Source organism: Gymnoscopelus braueri (genome assembly GCF_963280865.1).
Source record: "Gymnoscopelus braueri genome assembly, chromosome: 16".
In the NCBI taxonomy this organism is placed as follows: domain Eukaryota; kingdom Metazoa; phylum Chordata; class Actinopteri; order Myctophiformes; family Myctophidae; genus Gymnoscopelus; species Gymnoscopelus braueri.
In genome coordinates this window covers 24,810,326-24,832,353 of record NC_137616.1, presented here as the reverse complement: position 1 = coordinate 24,832,353, position 22,028 = coordinate 24,810,326, and the positions used below count along the sequence as shown (strand labels likewise).

The following is a 22,028-nucleotide window of genomic DNA, read 5'->3' as shown; positions in this document are numbered from 1 at the left end:
AGGCAGGGAGAGGGGCCTTTTGTGAGGCATCAGATAAGCCCTGTTCCCAAAGCTGGGCCAGATCGGGTATCATCAGCGGGTCTACAAGGGGGCGAAACCCAAGCCAAGCACACTAGATCGGATTTCTGTTTACATGAGCCGTGGTCCCTGGATTCCTCAAACCAGAGCTAGGGCAGATGAAGCCTGGAAAAGAGAGGTTCTGACTGAGACTCCATTCCAGTTCTGCTTGCCTGTCTGTCTGTCTGTCTGTCTGTCTGTCTGTCTGTCTAATATATCACTTAGGTGAAAGTTGCTCAGTCAAATTTGTACTTGAGTTCTTTTAATATCAATGCATTGCTGTATTCAAATGTTTACATTTTCCCAAAATATTCAAAGATTTGTCAGAAATAAAAAATAATAATGTATAAAATAGTGATACACACAGCACGTCGCATCGCCACGCGTTGTGAGCTTGTAGATCTGTTATTTATTTTCAATATTTGAAATAGGCTTAAGGGCTTAATTCATCTCACCACTTAAGCCTATTTTTTATACTCCATGTATAGTGTCAAAAGTACAATATTTGTCTTTGAAATGTAGTGTTATAAAGTTATAAGATCCCAAAAATACAAATACTCGAGGAAAGTACAGATACTCAAAAATGTACTTAAGTACAGTAAAAAAGTAAATGTACTTTGTTACTGTCCAGTGTGTCCACCACTGACTATGTATATGTTGCCTTGGTGTTGAGACAAACGTTTGAAGGCCGCTCTCCTCTATGCACATAGACACTGGAAGGAACACACCATCCTCTGTGTCTGTGGTACTTTTCCTCAGGCAGGGATAGCCAAAGGGCTAAATGTGGAGATTTCAGGTGTTGGGTTTGTCTCTTGTGTCAGTGTGCAGTGTGTGTGTGTGTGTGTGTGTGTGTGTGTGTGTGTGTGTGTGTGTGTGTGTGTGTGTGTGTGTGTGTGTGTGTGTGTGTGTGTGTGTGTGTGTGTGTGTGTGTGTGTGTGTGTGTGTGTGTGCGCACGTGTGTGTGCGTGCGTGCGTGCGTGTGTGTGTGTGTGTGTGTGTGTGTGTGTGTGTGTGTGTGTGTGTGTGTGTGTGTGTGTGTGTGTGTGTGTATCCCTGTGTGTGTGTGTGTGTGTGTGTGTGTGTGTGTGTGTGTGTGTGTGTGTGTGTGTGTGTGTGTGTGTGTGTGTGTGTGTGTGTGTGTGTGTGTGTGTGTGTGTCTCTCTCTCTCTCTCTCTCTCTCTCTCTCTCTCTCTCTCTCTCTCTCTCTCTCTCTCTCTCTCTCTCTCTCTCTCTCTCTCTCTGTGTGTGTGTGTGTGTGTGTGTGTGTGTGTGTGTGTGTGTGTGATTCCAGAGAGAGAGAGAGAGAGAGAGAGAGAGAGAGAGAGAGAGAGAGAGAGAGAGAGAGAGAGAGAGAGAGAGAAGTGAAGTGAAGTGAAGTGAAAGACAGAGTGAGATAGCCTATTGAAATTTCATTTTATCATTCTGACTTCTCTGAAGTAGCCTACAATGAAAACCTTTAGCATAATCAAATTGCCTTATTTGAAAAGCTTTGATTTGAATATTAATTTATTTCCCTAAAAGGCAAGGCAAGTTTATTTGCATAGCACATTTAAACAAAGCAATTCAAAGTGCTACACAAAACACAGAGAGCACTAGACAAAGTGCAAAAGGAACAAATTATAAAATGACATTTGAATTAAAGAATAGTTAGTAAAATAGTTAATTGTCTTGAAGAGGCTTGAAGATGTATTTCTTATTGTGCCCCTCCACCCCTCAACACAACACAACACACACACACACACACGCACACGCACACGCACACGCACACGCACGTACACACACACACACACACACACACACACACACACACACACACACACACACACACACACACACACACACACACACACACACACACACACACACACACACACACACACACACTGATCATCATCAAACAGATGCCATTTGAGAAAGCCCCAAACATTCTGCCATGGTATCGTTTACACACGCGGGCTTTTTCATCCCTTTATTTTAAGACAAGAATATAACAGACAGTGTTTGTACTTTGTCCCCTCAGATAAAACACAGTCCTCGCATTCCTTCAATGAAATGTATCTGTTGAGATTTGGGGAGGGGTGGGCGCCAGGTGTTGGGTTACATTACGGAGGCCCCTCCCTGTTCTTACCCAGGCCCAGAGCAGCGTTGCCATGTCCGCTTATTATAAGCGACTTTGGGCTTGCTTATTTCTCTGTGAAGTTGCTTGTAAATATTGGCGGTTGAGGGTTGCGTTTTTTGGGGGCTTGTTTCTAAAGTGTTGTTTAAAATCAGTGGTTTAAAGTGGTTTCATATCAAGGACCCCCAAATTAATTCATATTTGTGTAGACCCAACCTTCTGAAAATATTTTGTGCCAGGGAGACCCCCATACAAGATTTTGTGGATTTGAAAATATTCCTAAATGTTCACTTTTTTCTCCAAGATTTTTCTTTGAAAATAGCAGCTTGTAGATTGGCTATTTAGCCAATGTATAGGGTTAGAGTGCTCATGTGCTTCTTTTGGGCTTGTTGTTTTCATAGACCTGGTTGCCTATTTCTCTCGCACGATCTGGCAACACTGGGCCCGGGGAGAGAGAGAGAGGGATTGTTCGGCTGGTGGCACCAGCCCACACAGCAGCGCACACGCATGTTCAGTGGGACTTCAATGGGAGAAGAAGCCCCCCAGATGACGGATTCAGAGTCAGACGTCTGGGATGGGGAATGACAGCCGCTGTCACCCAGAGTGACAGCTTTCGCTCTCATCTGCTCCCTTGACTATAGTGGCCTCAAGTGACGCGCTCTCTGATCGTTCCTCTCTCTGGACCAAACGGTGTGTGACCCACGGATCCAGTGTGCGATCCACGGATCCAGTGTGATCCACGGATCCACAGACGGCGTGACCCACGGATCCAGACAGGACTATCATGCCAGAGATGGAGAAGGGCAGACCGCCGGAAAATAGTAAACGCAGTAGGAAACCCGCGCACCCCGTCAAGAGGGAGATCAACCAGGAGATGAAGGTGAGATCGTCAGTGTGTGACATGCTGTTAAAGTTACGTGTTTATGTTCTGACATGTTATTGACGTGTTAGTAACTTAATGATGTGTGAGGCTACTTGAATGGCGACAAGGAGCGCACAAATCAGTGTGTGTTCGGAAGGCTGAAAATCCTTGTTTTTACTGAATGCATCCCTTTACACTATTATGTGTAAATAGTATTGGTGGCACCAATACTTTTCCGTAGCATCATCACATGTTGGGCACCAATCTGGTGCCCAACATGTGATGTTGCTACGGAAAAGTAACTTTCTTGACCTGGCTCCTAGTCAGCCAACCCCAAAAATTGTGGAAAATAAACTTTACCAAAAAAAAGCTGTCCTTAACTGTGGGCTTAAATGAAAGTGTCAGGTACACCGGGTAGGCCTACTTGGATGTCAGATCTTTGCTCTGAATAGTAGCCTATAGCCTTTGCCTTTCAGTGACGCGATATCAGGCCAGCTGTTACAGCCGCGCTCTGTAATGTCCAGCGGAGTTCCAGATGTGCGTCACCATAGGCTACGGCAAAAACACATCACTTCTTCCCCGCGTCTGTTATGCGCGCACTTGTTCTCCCCCTATACTCTATACCAGCGGTTCTCAAAAGTGGGGTCCAGGGACCCTCGGGGTTCCTTGAGGGGGGGTTCCAAATGGTCCCTTGCAAGTCTGTAACTCTGAGAGTGTACAAATGGAACAAAATGGACCATTACAGTTCCATTTGGTTCCATTTATACACTCTCAGAGTTATGGGGGTCCTTGAAATTAAACAGTTTGAGAACCACTGTGCTATACCCTATATTCTTTAAATAACCTGCTGCAGCGTGTCTCCTCTAATCAAGAATCGCCGTTCTTGTCAAGGGGGGGGGGGGGGGCACATGTATAGCTAATAATAAGTTCATTCAAAGTAGCCTGCATGATTCTTTCTGTCCTATACACCAATACAGGCCTATTACTACTGGGAAACAAATCCATGGTTTGCCTCCTTGTTTGGGTTTTGCAACTGGCTATTTGAGACCTTTGCGTTTGGGCGTAAGGGATATCATATTATCCAAGGCTCCCTCAAGTAAGAATGGAGAAATCTAAAAGGACAAGCAGTTTTGGGGGATTCATGGTCTTCGTGAGAGAGGAAATGTGCTCTTTTTGTGTAAGTGGTTTGGATTGTAGCTTTTGATATCCAGGGGAGGTGTAGTGTTACAACTTAACTAATTTTAATCAAAACATGTGAAACGCTATCCCCGCTTGATGTAAGCCTGCCTGGGCTGAATCTTGAGGTCGGCCCTGGTTTGTTGCCTTTGGCTGCAACTCTCTCTGTGGTTTGGGATATGGCTTGTCACTCTCACAAAGCAGATGTTTGTCTGAACTGCCAAAAAGAAACAAAAACAACATTGTGGGAAGCGGTGGGGAGGGGAAGACTGTCTTTCACTAATGAGAAAATAGCGAGACAAAATGACAACTGAACTGAATGTACTGTAACATATAGGAAGGTTTTCCGAAAGCAGTAATCAATGCAGAACACTGCACTACATTGAGATAGAGTCACATGGCTCTACCCAAGGCACACAACAAGACCCAAGCAGTGGGCTCACAGGCTGGGGATGTGGACAGGACAAGTGTCAAACAATGGAAAAAGCAAGGAGGACAAGTCGTTGAGAGAAAGACAGACTGACTCGCTGGGTAACTGACAGACAGACAGACAGACAGACAGACAGACAGACAGACAGACAAACAGTGTAATTTCTAGTGGGGCCGCAATCCGGCCCAGTGTTGTCTCAGTAATGAATCTGTTTCAACACCGCAGTCGGACCCGCGCTCTCCACGTCAGACCCGGAGCACAGCGCCCAGACACCAGATACTTGACTTTAATCATCGTTAGGCATATTTAGCTGGACATGATACCACTGCGCGTGCTCGCTCGACAAAAACGCGCGCGCGCACGGCACTCACACACCCAGACACGCACACAGAGTAACCAAGAGAGGGAGAGATCAGTTTCTTTGAGGCCCTATAGTGCAGAGCAGAGGTCGGAGTGAGGGAAGCAGAGGAAAGAATGTGCAGTCGGTACTACAGCACTACAACACCACCACAGCAGACTGGCTGTGCTGGAAAAGACTGAAACCTGAGAGGCTACGTTGTGTCGGGTGTCAGGGCTGGAAGGTGCTGGGGTGGAGGGGAAGGAGGAAGGGGGCTAGTGGAGAGGCAGTGAGAGAGAGAGAGAGACAGGGGAGGGGAGGGAGGGACAGAGAAGACTGTATACAGATAGAGAGAGTGAGAGAGAGTGTGAGTGCGTGTGCGCTGGACACAGGAGAGAGAAGAGGGGAGAGGAGAGAGGGGCATTTCCGAGAACCGTGGGACCTCGCTGTGGTGTAGGGTGTCCCGCTCTGATTTCTGCCCGTTCCGGATCGGATTTCTCCTCCAATCCGGTTCTCCCAAAAGCCACAGAGAGAGAGGTGGGTGGATGAAGAGAGAGACCTTTGTGTTTTTTCTTTTTTTTTTTTCATCTGGTCGTAATAAAAAAAAAAGAGACCACACGTCCCATCTGTGGAGAACAGTTTTCTTTTCTCCGTCTTTTTTTTCTTCTTCCAATTAAACGTGATAAACAAAGGATGATTCATAGATTTCACACTGGTGTTAGGTTTTCAACCTTTCCGTCTCAGATTTAGCAAGAGTAAACAACTTGAATACATCATGGAAAAAGTGCCATACTGTACTCCACTGTGCTCGTATTCATTTCTCCGGCTGGGCCGAGGCTAAAAAAGAACCCTTTCCATTGATTCAGAGTTAGGAAGGTCTGATTATTTTTAAGTGTATGGATTAAAAAGTTCCACTAACAACAGCATACAATATAAGGTCACAGTTTCCTATTCGCAGGTCGGCAGAGGTACAGCTATCCTGTCCCCATTCATGAAGTGATTAATCTGTGATATATTTCCCTCCTTTATCCCGTGCAGACGTTTGCTGAGAGCACCATGAACGAGCTTCTAGGCTGGTACGGATATGACAAGGTGGAACTTCGAGACTCAGAGGCCGGCGAGATCCGGAACTACAGAGAACGAGAACGACGTCAGCAGCAGCATGTGTCTGTGCTAAAAGGTGAGACCGGGTATCTGTATACAGTACAACAGTTTAAGACCGGGTCATCCTCAATACACAGCGAACACAGTAACAGGTTCAACAGGTTGTTGTACTGCAGACACTGAATCACTGTCGCTGCAATCGAGTCGAGACCTCTCACATTTCATACATTATGATAGGTCTATAGTTTCACAACATGTTTGTACTATAAGCCTGTAAGGGGAATTGTTATGGTTTCAAAAGCTGTTGCGATATCGTGCAAAGGACATGTACGCAGTTACGGTATCATATTCCATGAAAAAAAATATGAAAGTCACTGTGATTATATGTTTATGTCTTCCAGAAAACTCATTGCCAAAACCCAAGAGCCTGGACAGCAAAGTGAGTCCCTCGGTTCTGGCCATGAAGAGCGGGGAGAGAGAATCCTCCTGTGTCCCCTCCTCTTCGTCCTCCTCTTCCTCGCCAAGCTCATCCCTGACCAGCCCTAAGGAACACGCGAGCGCCCATGTCATTGTACCCCTTATAAAGCCCTCTGCAGGTAGGGGAGATTCACTACACTGTCTGATAAGATTGATACTAAGTTTATGTTTGTCCTCATGTTTCACAAGGTCATTGGCATTTGGTTCTTGCAACCAAATGTTCCCTCCATACACCCACAAGCACACATCATCCTGCACACATGGTTATTTCTCCATTGAGACCAAAGTGCAGGCCAGGGTCAGACATAGTAGAGGGGACAGCCACGGGTTGCTTAAGACCCTCATAGTGACAACAGTGACCAATGTTTGTCAACATCCGCATCCCACCATCTTTCATTATGTCTCAGGTACACACATAACAGTACTCTCTTACACCACCGCCACATATATGCCCGTTCAGAATAGAAATGCTGCATGACAACCAAGACATTCTTACGTTAGGCATTTAGCAGACGCTCTTATCCAGAGTAACTTATAAGTCAAGATCAGAGTAAGAAACAGAAGCATCTAGCATGAAACCTAGTCAACTAAAACATTGTAAATGGTTTCTGAATTAGATTAGAATACTAAGAAAATATGTGCTACAAAATAACTTGGCAGGTAGACGTCAAACATAGCATTTCAATAACGCACATAGCATTTGTAGATAAGTAAACACATACCTAACATAAATCTAAATGACCGAACTACAATAACATCTATCTAAATAGGCTATAAGAGCAGACCCACAGAGAGAGACACAGACAGACAGACAGACAGACAGACAGACAGACAGACAGACAGACAGACAGACAGACAGACAGACAGACAGACAGACAGACAGACAGACAGACAGACAGACAGACAGACAGACAGACAGACAGACAGACAGACAGACAGACAGACAGACAGACAGACAGACAGACAGACAGACAGACAGACAGACAGACAGACATACATACATACATACATACATACATACATACATACATACATACATACATACATACATACATACATACATACATACATACATACATACATACATACATACATACATACATACATACATACATACATACATACATACATACATACATACATACATACATACATACATACATACATACATACATACATAGTATGTATGTATGTATGTATGTATGTATGTATGTATGTATGTATGTATGTATTACATACATACATACATACATACATACATACATACATACATACATACATACATACATACATACATACATACATACATACATACATACATACATACATACATACATACATACATACATACATTAGGCATTAGGACCACAATGGAAAAAAGCCCCTTGGGCTTCGTGTTATCCTTTCAACTTTATCCTTTTAACCCTTCCTCTGTACAAATTGCAAACTGTTAATAAAGAATTCAACCAATCAATCAAAAACAGACAGACAGGTCAAAATACACACTTACATTTTTAATATATGGTACATCAGTATTGGCAGGATCTGCAGGATCTGCAGGATCTGGATGGTATAATAGCAAAAACTAAACAGCTAGGTGACCTGGGATATGCTGCCTGCCCCAAACTATTTCACACTTGTGTCTTCCCTGTCATGGATTATATGGCAGGCATATTGGGCTCAAACACAAATACGAAAGGACAAATGGTCCAGAATAGGGTACAGTATTTCCTTGGAGTGCATAAATTCGCATCTGTATTGGCAATAACAGGAGACATGGGATGGGAGCCATGTGAGATAAGGTGGAAAGGCAGAATGGTAGCCTTATGGAATAGACTAATCAGAATGCCAGAGAATAGAGTCGCCAGGAATAATTTTTTTTGGGATGTATTGATAAAAGGTGCATGGGCAAGTGCAGTGGAGGATCTACTTCTAAGAACTGGGTTACTTGACAGTTTTCAAAATAACAGCATTGCAAACATCTCTATGGTTAAAGACACACTTTTTAGTTTGTGTCAGAACAAATGGTCACAGGGCAAATTGCATAAACCAAAACTGAGAACATTTATTATGATAAATAGCCGTTCTGGGATCTTGCACCTGCACCTTGAGACGGGTAGGTATAGAGGAGTAATAGAAGATCAGATTTGCACTTATTGTGACATAAATGATTATTGAGAAATGAGTTCCATTTTATTTTCTACTGCCCCTTATATCATGAGTTACGTAAAAAAAAACACTAGATTTGATATGGTTAAATGACGCAGAGAGAGGGACAAACGGACTAAGAAAAAATATATGTGATGTATATTTATTTTAGTTTTTGGCTATTAACCAAATATATATATTTTTTAACTTTGTGTGAGCAGATTCGTGTGTGCAGATTCTGTTTCCAGGAAGTGAATGTGATATTGTTTATTCATGTTCTTGGTGTCTTATAAACCCGTAAGAGATGGGTCTTATGACAAGACACCCTTTCATTCATTCATTCATTCATTTATTCACACAGTCACAGTGTCAGTATCCTCCCTGTGCTTAGGCAAATACACACGATCACGGTGTCGATACATTACAGAATACACTGATATCGTTATATATCCTATCCTATATTAAAATTGGCTAATGGGTCCAGCCTGCCTGCATACGGACATACTATACTGATGACATCAGGGATCTTCATATATGGGCATCAAAGGACAAGGACTGACACTGACAGATAAAGAGATCTCCATATATGGGCATATACTGATGACATGAGGGATCTCCATATATGGGCATATCGGTCGGATCGACGGTGTGACGTAGGTGTGAGGCCTGCGTAGTGGCCCAGACTCTAGCATCATAAATACAGAGTGCTGTGGGGATGAGGTTGAGTCTGAAGAAGTACTATAGCATTAATTCCTTTGTTGATCCCCCTCTCTCTCTCTCTCCTCTCTCTCTCCTCCCGCCCTGTAGTGGAGGATGTTCAAAATGTGCAGATAGTGTGCGTGTGGTGTCAGAAGGAAGGAGTGAAGCGCTACTCCCTATGCATGGGTTCGGAGCTGAAGAGCTTCTGCAGTGAGAAGTGCTTCGCCGCATGCAGACGGGCCTATTTCAAGCGCAACAAGGTCAGTACAGTAGTTCAACGAGGAAAACTCCTGTCATACAACACATTGTTTCAGCAATTTCACTGGTCAAAGATGTCGTTGCTGTCGGGCAGAAACCTCCAACATTTTGTGTTTTTTTTTTTAAATGAATGCCATACTTGATCATACTACAGCGTCACACAATAGCAGAAATAGCTGATCTACCAGCTTACACTTTGTGACGCGTTGTAAGCTTGTAGATCTGCTATTTCATTTTTTTTTATATGAAAATGTGTGAACATTTTTCAAAATGGAAATGATTATGACGATTATGCAAAAATGATTGCGATTATCTCAAATAATTGCGATTATACGATTATGTAATAATTGTGACAGGCCTATGTGGATGTGTATACATGTATGGATGGACCAATTATTAAGTATAGCAGGACACACACGCACAGCATTAGTGTGCACCAGGTGTTCAGTGTTCATATACAGTAGACACAGCCACTCAGAGGCTTCTGGCAGGTAAACAGACCCTCAGAAATAGATACCGCTGATCTTGACACTGACAGTGAGGTCATATTGGACAGATTAATTTACACAAATTTAAAAAGCGAGATCTCTGAGAACACGTATCCTGGTTTCTAATGGAGGGGCTAGTGTAGGAATGGTGTGAGAGAGGTCAAAGTTGAGTGAGGACACTTAGTATCGGTTTCGCGTTAATGGAGGAGTGGCTGGTCATTAAGTGGCTTTGGTCCAGAGGAAAGGGAAGTGGTACCTCTATAGAACCGCTCTGATACGCGTTGCCACAATTTTTCACCATCCATTATGACATGGATACCCGCTCTTTGGAGGTGCGAGGTGGCAGGCAGGCCTATCGCCTTTCACCCCCGCTGTTGTTTATGCTACGCTTGGTTGATTCACACGACAACAGAGACAAAAAGCAGTCTGCGTGCAACAAGGCCTCTCGTTTTTTGGAGGTGGGGAGCAATACGTTGCTGTTGGCCTGTCCGTGCTTGTCTGAGAGGAAGGGCAGGGGGCCTGGGGCGAGGTGTCCACTTTCAGCGCATACCTTACCTGCAGCTGCCTCATGTTTCGTAACTCAACACGACTCAATGGGTGACAGAGAAGGGGGAGCACTCAGATCCACAGAGGATCGGCTTACATAAATCGAGTGGAATTTCCTATGTTAATACTGGCAAGGCCGTTAACAATATGACAATTCATCATCTACACTTATCTCCCCAATCAGTTGCATTGTGTCTATTTCACAACACAGTGCTTTCCCTTGGTCTCACTGACCTTAAATCCATGGTTTCACACACTTTTCGCTGCTTCTGAGATTGATGACATTGACAAGCCAGTGATTTGCATCGGAGGCTATTTCTATTTCTGGGTTATGTAAGAAGCATCTCACTTTTGGTTTAATGACCACAGAATGATTGAAGCATGGTGTTATGATTTAAAGTAACCATCAGATGAGTCGGTGGTTTAAACCATCCAGCAATCAAGTAAATGCTGCCCAATAGATCATGGCATGAGTGTCAAACTGTGGTTTTTCCTGTGTGTCAGGCCAGAGATGAGGATCTACATGGAGAGAGGTCTCCCCAGCACCCCCAAACAGAGGAGTCCCCCAGGCTGGTGTTGAAGATAAACAGCAATGTCAGAGTAAGAAGAACACACTATCAATGTAGCTTTTGTATTGTGTTATTTTACACATATTATGCAACACTAAGACAGTGTAAGTCTCTGTGGTCCATTATCTCAAGTTCTCCTGTTGCATGGTTTACTTACTTACTGTATATCTCCTCTTATGTTCAAACAATTAATATGTGTTCATGGTTCACTCGTTTTATCAACATGTTTTCAGATCTGACATAACACTTAAAATGACCCTCCACAGTCTCTCTCCCCTGCACCGCAGGTATGCGATTGGTGTAAGCACGTCCGTCACACCAAAGAGTACCTGGACTTTGGATCTGGTGAGGAGAGAGTCCAGTTCTGCAGCACCAAGTGTCTGAATCAGTACAAAATGGACGTCTTCTACCGAGAGGCTAGGGCGGCTCTCACCAACACCAGCTCCAGTCCCAGCAGAGCCAGCCAAGAGGGCAGGGCGGATGGTGGCAGCGGGGTGGGGCAGAAGCTGCTCACCCCTGAATCATGGAACAGCGGCGGCGGCGGCGGCAGCAGCACAGGGGAACTCCATCACAGAAATGTATCCCCTAAAGTACACACGCCCATCCACGGATCAGCCGCATCCACCTCTGTCTCTCCGTCTGAGGCAGCCTCGTCCTCTTCCAAGGTCCCCGTCTCTGGGCTGAGATCGCTGGAGAGACCCATCCAACCCCCTCCACATCCTCCTGCTGTGGAGCTGTTGTCCCACCCTGCCCCTAATTATACCCTTCATCCTCCCCCTCCTGCTCATCCTCGTCCCCTCTTGGAGCACCAGCCCATGCCTCAGATTCCCATGCCCTTCATCAGACCTCCTCTTCACGCTCAGGGCCTGAAAAGCCCAGTCGCCAACGCTCACAGATACCCGGGACCCGCTTCCAGCCCCATCCACCGCCAGCCCCACTCTCCCCATCTGCAGCCTCCCACAGCCTCATCGATGAACCATCCCTTCCCAGGTGCCTACTTCCCCGGCCTTCACTCTCCTCCTATCAACATGATGCCTCGAGGGCCTATCCCGATGCATCATCCTATGATGAACTGGGGTATTCCTTCCTTTAGCCCTCTGCTCCCTCACCCCATGGTCCTGGTGCCTTATCCCATCATTGTCCCGCTCCCTGTCCCAATACCCATCCCTATTCCCATTCCAATCCCTGCTAAATATACAACCCCAGAGGCCCCAAGCCACGGTGGGGTCATCCAACCTGTGCCAGAGGGAGGAGACAGGGGTAGATCCCGGGGTGCCAGGCAGCCATCTCCAGGTTTCTGTGCGGGGGACAGCAGACTGGGCAGAACCTCCACTCAGGGTCTTCCCTCACCCGCAGAGCCTAACAGAAGGGACACAGATTGGGTTAAATCAGAACGGCCATTCCCATCCCCGGCATCCACGCCACATAGTGGAACATCCTCCCCTAGTGCACGATATAACGAATCACCTTCCTCAGTCCCAGGATCAGAGACTCTGACAGACTATAATCTTATCCAGCAGCAGCCTGAAAGACAGGTTATCCAGAGGGTTCTCCATAGGACCCAAGTGAAGGTGGAGCCCAACACCAACGGGGTGGTAGACTTGTCAGGGCCAGGTGAGTCAGGACCTGGGCAGGGTACCAGGGCAGTGCTCCATGATGTTATCAAACCCACTCCTCTTCAACCCCAGTCCCCTTCAAACGAGGCTGTCTGCCAACCGCGGAATTCCAACACTCCACCTTCGCAGCCTCCGCCCAGCCCCAGGGGGAGCAGCCCACCCTATGACGCTGCGTCGCCTCCCCCGGTGTTCCAGGACCACGGTCCAAATGGGATAACCTCAGGTTCTGCCCCTCCCAGCCCGGATTCCTCCCTACCCCAGAGAGCAGCTCCGCCCCCAGACCCTGCGCTCAGCGAGCTGGAGGCCATCAAAGAGAACAACTGCTCTGTGGTCGGCCCTGTCCGGGCTGAAGGCCCAGTCAGCCAATCAGAGGAGACCTTAGCTGTGGGTGGGGAGGCAGGAGAGGACCCTCATGTCCCTGATGAGGACCATGCCTACGCTCTGCCCACAGCACCAAAGACAGGGGGGGGCACCACCACCGCGCTGCTCTTGCCCAAACTAAGGGACAAGGGCGTCCTACGGAGCCCTCCTAGTGCACCAGGTTCGGGAGACATGGAGCCAGCTCTGAAAAGGCGCTGCCTACGTATCCGTGATCAGAATAAGTAGGGGATGGAGGTGAGAGACTCTTTTACACTTAAGCCTGATATATACTTCATCTTATTTTAACTGAAAATTTTAAATCTGTCATCAAAGTAAAAAATCACACCCAGTGTGAAGTGGGCGGTGTGGTCACAGTGGTCATCACAGTGATGGAAGAAGTGATGGAAGAAGTGATGGAAGAAGTGATGGAAGAAACCATAACTTAAAAAAACTTTTTTTTAAGTTATGGTTTCTTATATAGGGCTATGCACATGTGTCATGTTTCCCTTGCCAATCACAGTCCTGAATAGACTGTGATTGGCCAATCACGGTGCAGGGTTAGGGGGGTACATTTGTGGCCAATCACAGCGCAGGATTTGGTGTGCAAATATCCAAATCTCACATATAGGGGCGGTTTCACCGCCCAAAAATTAACCATAATCAACAAACTATAATACCCCTTAACTTTGATAAGGCGGGTGGCAAGGGAGATGTATTAGACAGCATACCTGGGATACATACAGTATAGTAGAAGAAACAAAATACCCCCTCTCCATACTGGAGATACACCAAAGTAAACTGAATAATTCTTTGGAGTCTAGGAACACCACAGGTGGATGGGGGTTAGATCAAATAGTGTCGTCTGTCCTGTATCTCCAATCTCAGAAAAGCATTCTACATTGTTTACAGAAACACTTAACTGTGATTTCTCAAACATCCGAAGCCTTTGCCCTGTGTGCCACACTCCAAGCAGGTTAAAACAAACACCGCACAGAAGTTAGTTTTTACACTCTCAGAGATGAATTAACACTTCGGATTTTACTGCACAGGAATGATTTGCAGACACCATTTGACCATGCCTATCACACAGGTACAGAATGATACAGATGTGCGCACATGCACGCACATGCACACGCACACACACGCGCACATACGCACGCACACACGAGCACACACACACACACACACACACACACACACACACACACACACACACACACACACACACACACACACACACACACACACACACACACACACACACACACACACACACACACACACACACACACACACACACACACACACACACACACACACACACAGGGCATTGGCAATCACAGGTCACACAATATGCGCATGGTCACTAAACAGCATGGCGCCAAAAAGAGAGAATCCCAGTAACCTGGCACTCCTCTGTCCTCTAGGGTTACAGTATGGGAAGGAGGTGGAGGGCAGAGACAGAGAGAGTCACTTTGAAAGGAGATCACCTCAGCGGGGCCTGACAGTCACAATGCTTTGTTTGCAAGGCAGCCTGTTTCATAGACTCGGCTTTGCCAGGACACGCGAGCATTTGTCTGCCTGTGTGAGAGGAAGAGAACAAGAGAGAGACGGAGGGAGAGAGGGAGAAGATGATGCCAGGTTGACTGAGAGAGCTCAAAGTCATACAGTAGATGTGCCAGGGTGCCAGTGAGTGATTTTGAAACGCCTGCCTCCTGCAGTGCGAGCAGACAAGGCAGCACACCACCCTTTTTTCCTGGGGTTGCCTTGGAGACAGAGGTGATCATCAGGCAGACTACGAGGCGCTGTGAATATGAGAGCCAGCCCTTGGTGATGGAGCTCTGGGGCTTCATTAGAAAACACAGGGGCAGAACTGGAGCGATCCGGTTACGTGTGTCATAATGACACGCTATTCTGGCCTTGCCCTGTCTCACTCCCATGTATGAGTTTAGCACTCGCCTCTCATCTCCACTTTCCTCCCCTATTCCTCCTTCTCTTCACTCACCACCGCTGTCTCCTGCCAACCAGATGTTGTTGTTACCAGACCAGAACAGAAAACCCTCCGTACTGTGGGCCAATCAAAGGGTTCTCTTCATTTCACTTGCCTGATTGGAAATCCAAATGACCCTAACACCACCTATCGTTTTTACACACTATCCACCATTATGAGGTCATGTTCTCACTTTACTGTATGTCCTGGGATTAAACCGCTGAAAGAACTGAGAGGGTTTAGATTTCCACTGTGCTCCGCTTCCCTCCATTTTCCCTCTCCAAGCCTCCATAAGGCCAAAGGTCACCTTAATAATAATGGTGTTTGAAAAAGATGACTGCCTGGTGGAAAGAGCACTACATAACCTGTTATCTTATACTCCAAAAGTTATGTGCCAAAGCATTAAACGATTCCCTTTCACTAAATGAGGTCCCACTTTACCCTTTGTCATTTGTTGTGGTTTTGTGCGTCCCCTTAGTAACCGATACATATGAAATCACAGCGTGTTGCTAGCGTCGAGCAGGCGGATTTATGGCCTTGTGTTGTGTGTAATGGGAGCTGGCTGCCTTGCGCCAATGACTTTAGTTCAGCACCTCTCTGCGCGGAGGTGAACGTTGCTGTCCTGTTCCATTGTCTCTGCTGCTAAAAGTCTTTAAAAAAATCACCCACTCTGACAGGATCAGCGGCCAACTGGAGGATTTCACCTCAGGAAATAGCCCGGTTTTTCGTCTCAGTTTTCCTTGCCTTTATTTGGGATATTTTATAGCCCCGTGTAACCTGATCACTCCACATGGGTATTCGCTGAGCGTTTGAAACTAAAACGCAGTGGGACAGAGGGAGTACAGAATCCTGGCTTGGCCCTTACGTGTGTGTGTGTGTGTGTGTGTGTGTGTGTGTGTGTGTGTGTGTGTGTGTGTGTGTGTGTGTGTGTGTGTGTGTGTGTGTGTGTGTGTGTGTGTGTGTGTGTGTGTGTGCAGTCTGTGCACACACGGTGTATATGTTTAATGTGCATGTTTGAATGAAACTGTATTAGTGTGTGAGAAGGAAAGAGGCCAGATGTTCTTGGTTTGATTGTGCGCTGTGCGACAGTTATCTGAGTGTTGACATGTCTAAAAGCCTCATTCTCACAGTGTTTATGCGGAATGGGCGGATTAGGGAAGGAGAGGGAAGTGAAGGAGGGGTTGATATTGGATATGGTAGAAATGGAAATTCTACAGTCAGACCAGAGTCTAATATCTCTCCACCGCCTCTCTCCTCTCTCTCTCTCTCTCTCTCTCTCTCTCTCTCTCTCTCTCTTTCAATGTGATGAACAGACTCCCTGTTTAACACTGTACCGTGGTGCCAGAACCAGTGACACGCCCTCTTGTGGACGACACCAGCGCCAACACCCTCCAGTCTGTTAACCCATCCAGACTGCCCTGCAGTGTCCAGCTCTTCCCACATGCCCAGCAGGGTGCCAAAGCAGGAAGTAGCCCAGATGGCCACATCATCCCAAGCCAACATGGGGAAATCCAGAAAACTTACGAGCACAGCACAGTCACACGTCTTGTCCTGGACCAAAAAAAGGAAGGAAAAAAAAGAGTATTATTGGCCAGTGTGGTATGTTGTGTTCAGAGAGAACATGATGTGGAGCATCCCTGATCCTGTCTGATATTTGCCCTAAAGTGTGAGTGCGAATGTGCGTGTGTGCGTGCGTGTGTGCGAGTGTTATCTGTGTGCGTGTGCACGCGCAAGCGTGGCCGCACAGATGCGCTCCTCGTCCTCTTGCTCCGTGCGGCAGCAGACGGAGCTCTGATCAGCCTTGTGTGGTCTTCTCAGATGGAGCCTGAACATGATCTCTTTCCAGGGGAAACGGTTTGTTTTCTCTGCCCGGCTCACACAAAGAGCCACATTGTTCCTCTCCCCATATCCCACGCTGACTCCCCACTCCAGGTTTTGGGTTACCTGGCCGACGGGTGCTCAGACTTCAGGATTTCTTTTTCATTTTTTTTTTTTACTTTTAAAAACTTTTTGTTTTTTGATCGAGAGCCAGGAATATCTCTCTACCCCACGCTCCTGCCTGCACCTTCTCTCCTCCCAATCTAAATACAGTACACAGAACATGCTAGTCCTTCATAGGCTTGATCCCTCACAACTGATTGCCTGTGATTCCCCCCCCCCTTCCCCCTGCCCTGCCTTCTCTCTCTCCCTCTTTCACACTCTCCTTTCAACCTCCTTCAAGGGAGGAGAGAAATTCTGCTGAGATTGAGACGCCATCCTCAGGCAGTTTACACACGGTGCGGAGAAGAGTCTCTCTCAGGCTGCGGGGTGGGAAGACTGAGCAATGTAATGTAATCGCCAAGGAGACAGGATGCTCCTCTTTCTGCCTGCTTACAACTGTGTGTAAACCTATACGGGCTAGGCTGTGCGGGGGACGCCTATGCCGCCTGAGATAGTCTGTGATCGTAGGGCTGTGTGATGTGGACAAAATCAAATATCACAATATTTGTGACCAAATACCTCGATATCGATATTGTGACGATCATAATCGTACTGTGACGATGATATCAAACTTTTTTTCTTTTTAAAAAGATTTCAAAAATAGCAGATCTACAAGCTCACGATGCGTCACATGTAGATCGGATAGCTATTTTTGAAAATATTTGAAAGTAAAATAGGGCTTAAGTGATTTAACCCAGTAAAAGACACTTACTGTATACCATATACTGTAACATTATTATGATACCCAAAATCCCAGATGATATCTAGTTTCATATCACGATATTGATATATTGCCCAGCCCTATGTGAACGTTCAGTGGTCTTAACGACACTGGTCCATAAACGTGTGATTCCCAGAACCCCCCTCCCACCCCCCCGCCCAAAACCATTTGTTCGATCTGCCAAGCCTGGTCACAGAAAATCAGGATCACTTTGATTTCTGAGTACACATTAAAATCATCAGTGTTCATTTATCTATTTATTACTCCGAGAGTGTACAAATATAACCAAGGATCCATTTGGTTACATTTTGTACACTGTAAAGGTCCTTACACACGATGGGGCGATTTTTTTCATGCGAATAATAAGTTTTTTTTAAAAACCTTATAAAGTCAATACAAGCTTCCACATCAGTTTCGCGGAGCGAAAAAAGCGTCTTTTAATTATTCGGAACGAGTCCGAATTTTGCGTATATTCGCATATTCGCCGGTGTGTAACCACCTTAATAGTTAAATAACACTGAGGATTTATACTGTGTACTATAAACGTACAGGAAGGTTTCCTGGCGGCGTATTCCTTTGTGTTCGTTGTACGCGGCAAATAAAGTGATACTGATTCTGATCCTTTTGTGTTATCTGTGTTATCCGAAGGTTTTGGACAACAGGGTAGTCATATTACCAAATGTGGTATTATTTTCAACCGTCAATGGCTGCAGTGTGAAGCTATCAGTATTACAGTTCCCTCTTCTGGGGATACCTTATGACATTTGATCCAGTGAGAGCATTTCGGGACTCTCGTCTTGTCAACACGCATCCCAATTTAAGATTTCACTTGTTCATTGTTTTGTTATACTTTACGTTGATACTACTCTGACCTTATATTAACTTATGGATGATGCTTCTGCAGACCCCCCCCCCCCTAAAAAGTGCTTTATTTGTTTGTACGTTGTTTTGTTTTTTTGTTGTTGTCTCACGATTGTACTTTAATGAGTGCCGAAGCTCTTATTGCCCTTTTGCAAAATGTTTGTATAATATATGCCCACTAGAGCGCAGTGTTTGACTTTGGAACTTTGCACCTGCCTGTTTTGGACAAGCAAGGCAAGCAGCTAACAGAATAGGGCAATCAAAAGTCTGCAACTTATGGAATCCCATTTGATCATGCTGCACACAACACTGCACTCAACGCCAACTGATGTTTGATAGTTCATGCCAGATAGATTATAGTTTCTCACACACACTGATCTAACCATTAACCTATGTTTGCTGCCAGTACGTTATTCTCATGTTACGATACCTCCAAGTCTCATGGGGCTGCCAGAGCCTACCATTATCATAGTTCAACACAACCTCCTCTTAAAAAAGGGGGATGCTGTTAATCCCCCAGGAATACACATGTCATCTTGACCTACAGCAGTGGTTCTCAAAGTGGGGTCTGTGGACCCCCAGGGGTCCTTGAGCTGGTTCCAGGGGGTCACCAGCAAAATGAGGAACAGTCTAACAACTTTAACCCTATTATCTTTGAAGTCTTTGAAAAATCTTTGAAAAACCTTTGAAAGATCTTTGAAAAATCTTTGAAAAATTGCCAAATACATTTACAAATTTGGGCATCCTTGACATGAAAATGTTTGAGAACCACTTACCTACTAGAACAACTCTTAATTTGACCCACCCCTGCCAGCATACAACCACATTCCGAACATGCCATGCCGTGTTAGTTTTTGTGTCTGTATATGTATGTGTGTGACCGTGCGTGTGTGTGCGCGTCTGCGCGAGTGTGTGCGAGTGTATGTCTATGGCAGAAACACATTTCACTGTATCCCCACTCATTCCAGTCCACATCCTCATTATACTGTAGGTCATGCCATTAACGTCACTGTTATCTACAGATGGCCAGAGGAGGGGACTATGTCAACAGCTCATCTGACTCAGTGATGATATCACCCGATGCAAATAGCTGTGACATCACAGGTGGTCCTCTGTTTCTAACCCCGGAGGCCAAAATTGAGACTGCCATTATCACTTTGTTGCACATTATTATCATTGCCATTGCTGACCATTATGTCTCGTTAACCCAATGTTTTGACAAATTATTTGTGTCAGAAATTATATTGCTATTGTTGCCTAAAAAACCCACACTTGTTGGTGTCCCTGTTCTACATTTAGCCTACTGTGTGAATAGATTGTTCAAAGATGGTTTGTATTTGAAGACTAAGTAAGTAACCAGGTTTGATGGAAACCAATTTGTAAAGTAAATAAAAGTTATTGTACAAGCAACAAGTTCTGTCCTAATTTGTTTGTTATCTTTATGTTGTATGGCTCTACAGTGACCACTATGTTATAGGTCAGTGGTTCTCAACCTTTTCAGGCCGTGACCCCCCAAAATAATCATATTTGAACTGGGGACCCCCCACCCTGACAAGCACTTGAATTGTAGGAGGAGTTGAGGCATTACATTTAGTTTGACTCGGTTCCACAAATAATTATTGTGAAAATAGGAGATCTACAAGCTCACAACACCTCGCACTGCGAGGCATTGTGAGCTTGTAGATCGACTACTTTCACAATGTTTGCCTCTTTCTTATATTATTTGATATTTCTTATACTATTTGATAATTTGGCCAATGTTTGACTTTTGAATTTTCTTCAGTGTTAAAAAGGTCTTAAAAGTCCTTAAATTTTCACTTTACTGTCATCAGGGGACCCCCCAAAATCATGTGGGGTCCCGATCCACAGTTTGAGAACCACTGTATGTAGGTAATATACTTATTGATACAGGGCCATATGACCTCTGTATCATTTTTAAAAAAAATGACATTTTGACTCACCCAGTGACTAACTTTGCTACTACACCAACACACATACTGTACAGACCATGGTAGGTAGCTACAGACAGACGCAGATCAATTTCTTGAAATGTTCAATTATTAATGCGTGCTTTTAATTAATTAAAGGTTATAGTGAATGATAGATAAGGACAGGTCGTATAGTCAATGTGTAATGGTCTATTTTTAGTCCCACTAGGGCACGTCAGAGTACCAGCGTTCCAAAAATACTGAAAGTTGGTGGAGCTCAGTAATCGGGGCGGACGGTAAAAGAGATCAATGAGATAAGAGGACTGGAATTCCTGCTTTACCACCGAGGGCTTGTGGGTAGCAATGTGTGGGCTTGTTCAGATCAGAAGGGTAGTAGCCAGGCTAATAGCCTAGCTGGACAAGCAAAGAAGAGCCCGAGGAATAGAAGTCTCGTTACTTGGGATCCTTATACCCGGGTACAAACTGATACACCGGGCGATCGAGCGTGACGATCGGGAGAGAAAACAGGTTTTTCTGTTACACAAAGTACAGGCTCACCACGTTGCGCTTCGGGCATAGTTTTTGGGAAAGCTCACCTTGAAGCGATCAACGCGCACCTGAAAGTAGGAGTGTCGGCTACTTCCACTCTGATCTTTAGTGCACGTATGCAGCAACTTGGCAAATATACCAGAAAAGTCCTTAAAGAGTTTAACTACGAGGCGGCGGTTGAATAATTAACCTTACAATCTTGTCACAACAAGCCGTGACTGTGTATTGACTTGGGAGCAGCTGACATGGTATTCCAACAAGCAGCAGCAGTCGCATAGCGAGATCGTGGCGGATCTACTTAGTACAGAACTCTACAGGTGTTCTTCAACTCTTTACCTTTTTAAATAACTGGAACTGGATACAATAAACGGCCATCATCATGTCTGGAGCCGAGAGGAGACAAGACAGCCGGCTGAAGAAGCTGGAGTCTATGATGAGGGATCCACAGTCAGCCCTCAACATGGAAAGCCTGCTGGTAAGTTTACAATGTGGTGTGTCATGTTGCCAGCAGCACCATTATTTAGTGACTGATGATAACCAGTGATGGAAAAAGTACTACATTTTTTTACTTAAGTAAAAGTATCAATACTGCAATGTAGAAATACTCTGTTACAAGTAATTGTCTGGAATTCAAAATGTACTTGAGTAAAAGTACAAAAGTATTGGTATCAAAATGTACTTAAAGTACCAAAAGTAATAATTCTAGTGGAGTAGAAGTACACTATTTGCCTCTGAGATGTAGTGGAGTAAGTAAAA

At 45.3% G+C, this 22,028-nt stretch overlaps 2 protein-coding genes across 6 annotated transcripts in view; both read left to right on the top strand.

Moving 5' to 3' along the window:
• The first annotated feature begins 2,646 nt into the window (after positions 1–2,646).
• LOC308103261 (sine oculis-binding protein homolog) lies at positions 2,647–20,208 on the top strand. 2 transcript variants are annotated; one of them, XM_080453171.1, is made up of 7 exons: positions 2,647–3,053; positions 6,017–6,158; positions 6,484–6,678; positions 9,515–9,666; positions 11,203–11,298; positions 11,555–13,498; positions 16,547–20,208. In XM_080453171.1, exons 1-6 carry the CDS (start codon positions 2,958–2,960, stop codon positions 13,487–13,489), a joined length of 2,616 nt encoding a protein of 871 aa, XP_080309297.1. In that variant the 5' UTR covers positions 2,647–2,957; the 3' UTR covers positions 13,490–13,498; positions 16,547–20,208. The 2 variants fall into 2 exon arrangements, with proteins under 2 accessions (XP_080309297.1, XP_080309296.1); XM_080453170.1 differs by having other exon boundaries at positions 11,534–13,498.
• Positions 20,209–21,079: 871 nt separating this feature from the next.
• The window catches only part of LOC308103548 (rho-associated protein kinase 2-like), a 53,074-nt gene continuing 52,125 nt past the window's right edge, over positions 21,080–22,028 (top strand). For all 4 annotated transcript variants that reach the window (XM_080453569.1, XM_080453571.1, XM_080453570.1 and 1 more), the window contains exon 1: positions 21,080–21,747. In XM_080453569.1, the coding sequence (XP_080309695.1) occupies positions 21,652–21,747 (96 nt within the window). In that variant the 5' untranslated portion in view covers positions 21,080–21,651. The remainder of the gene's footprint in view (positions 21,748–22,028) is intronic.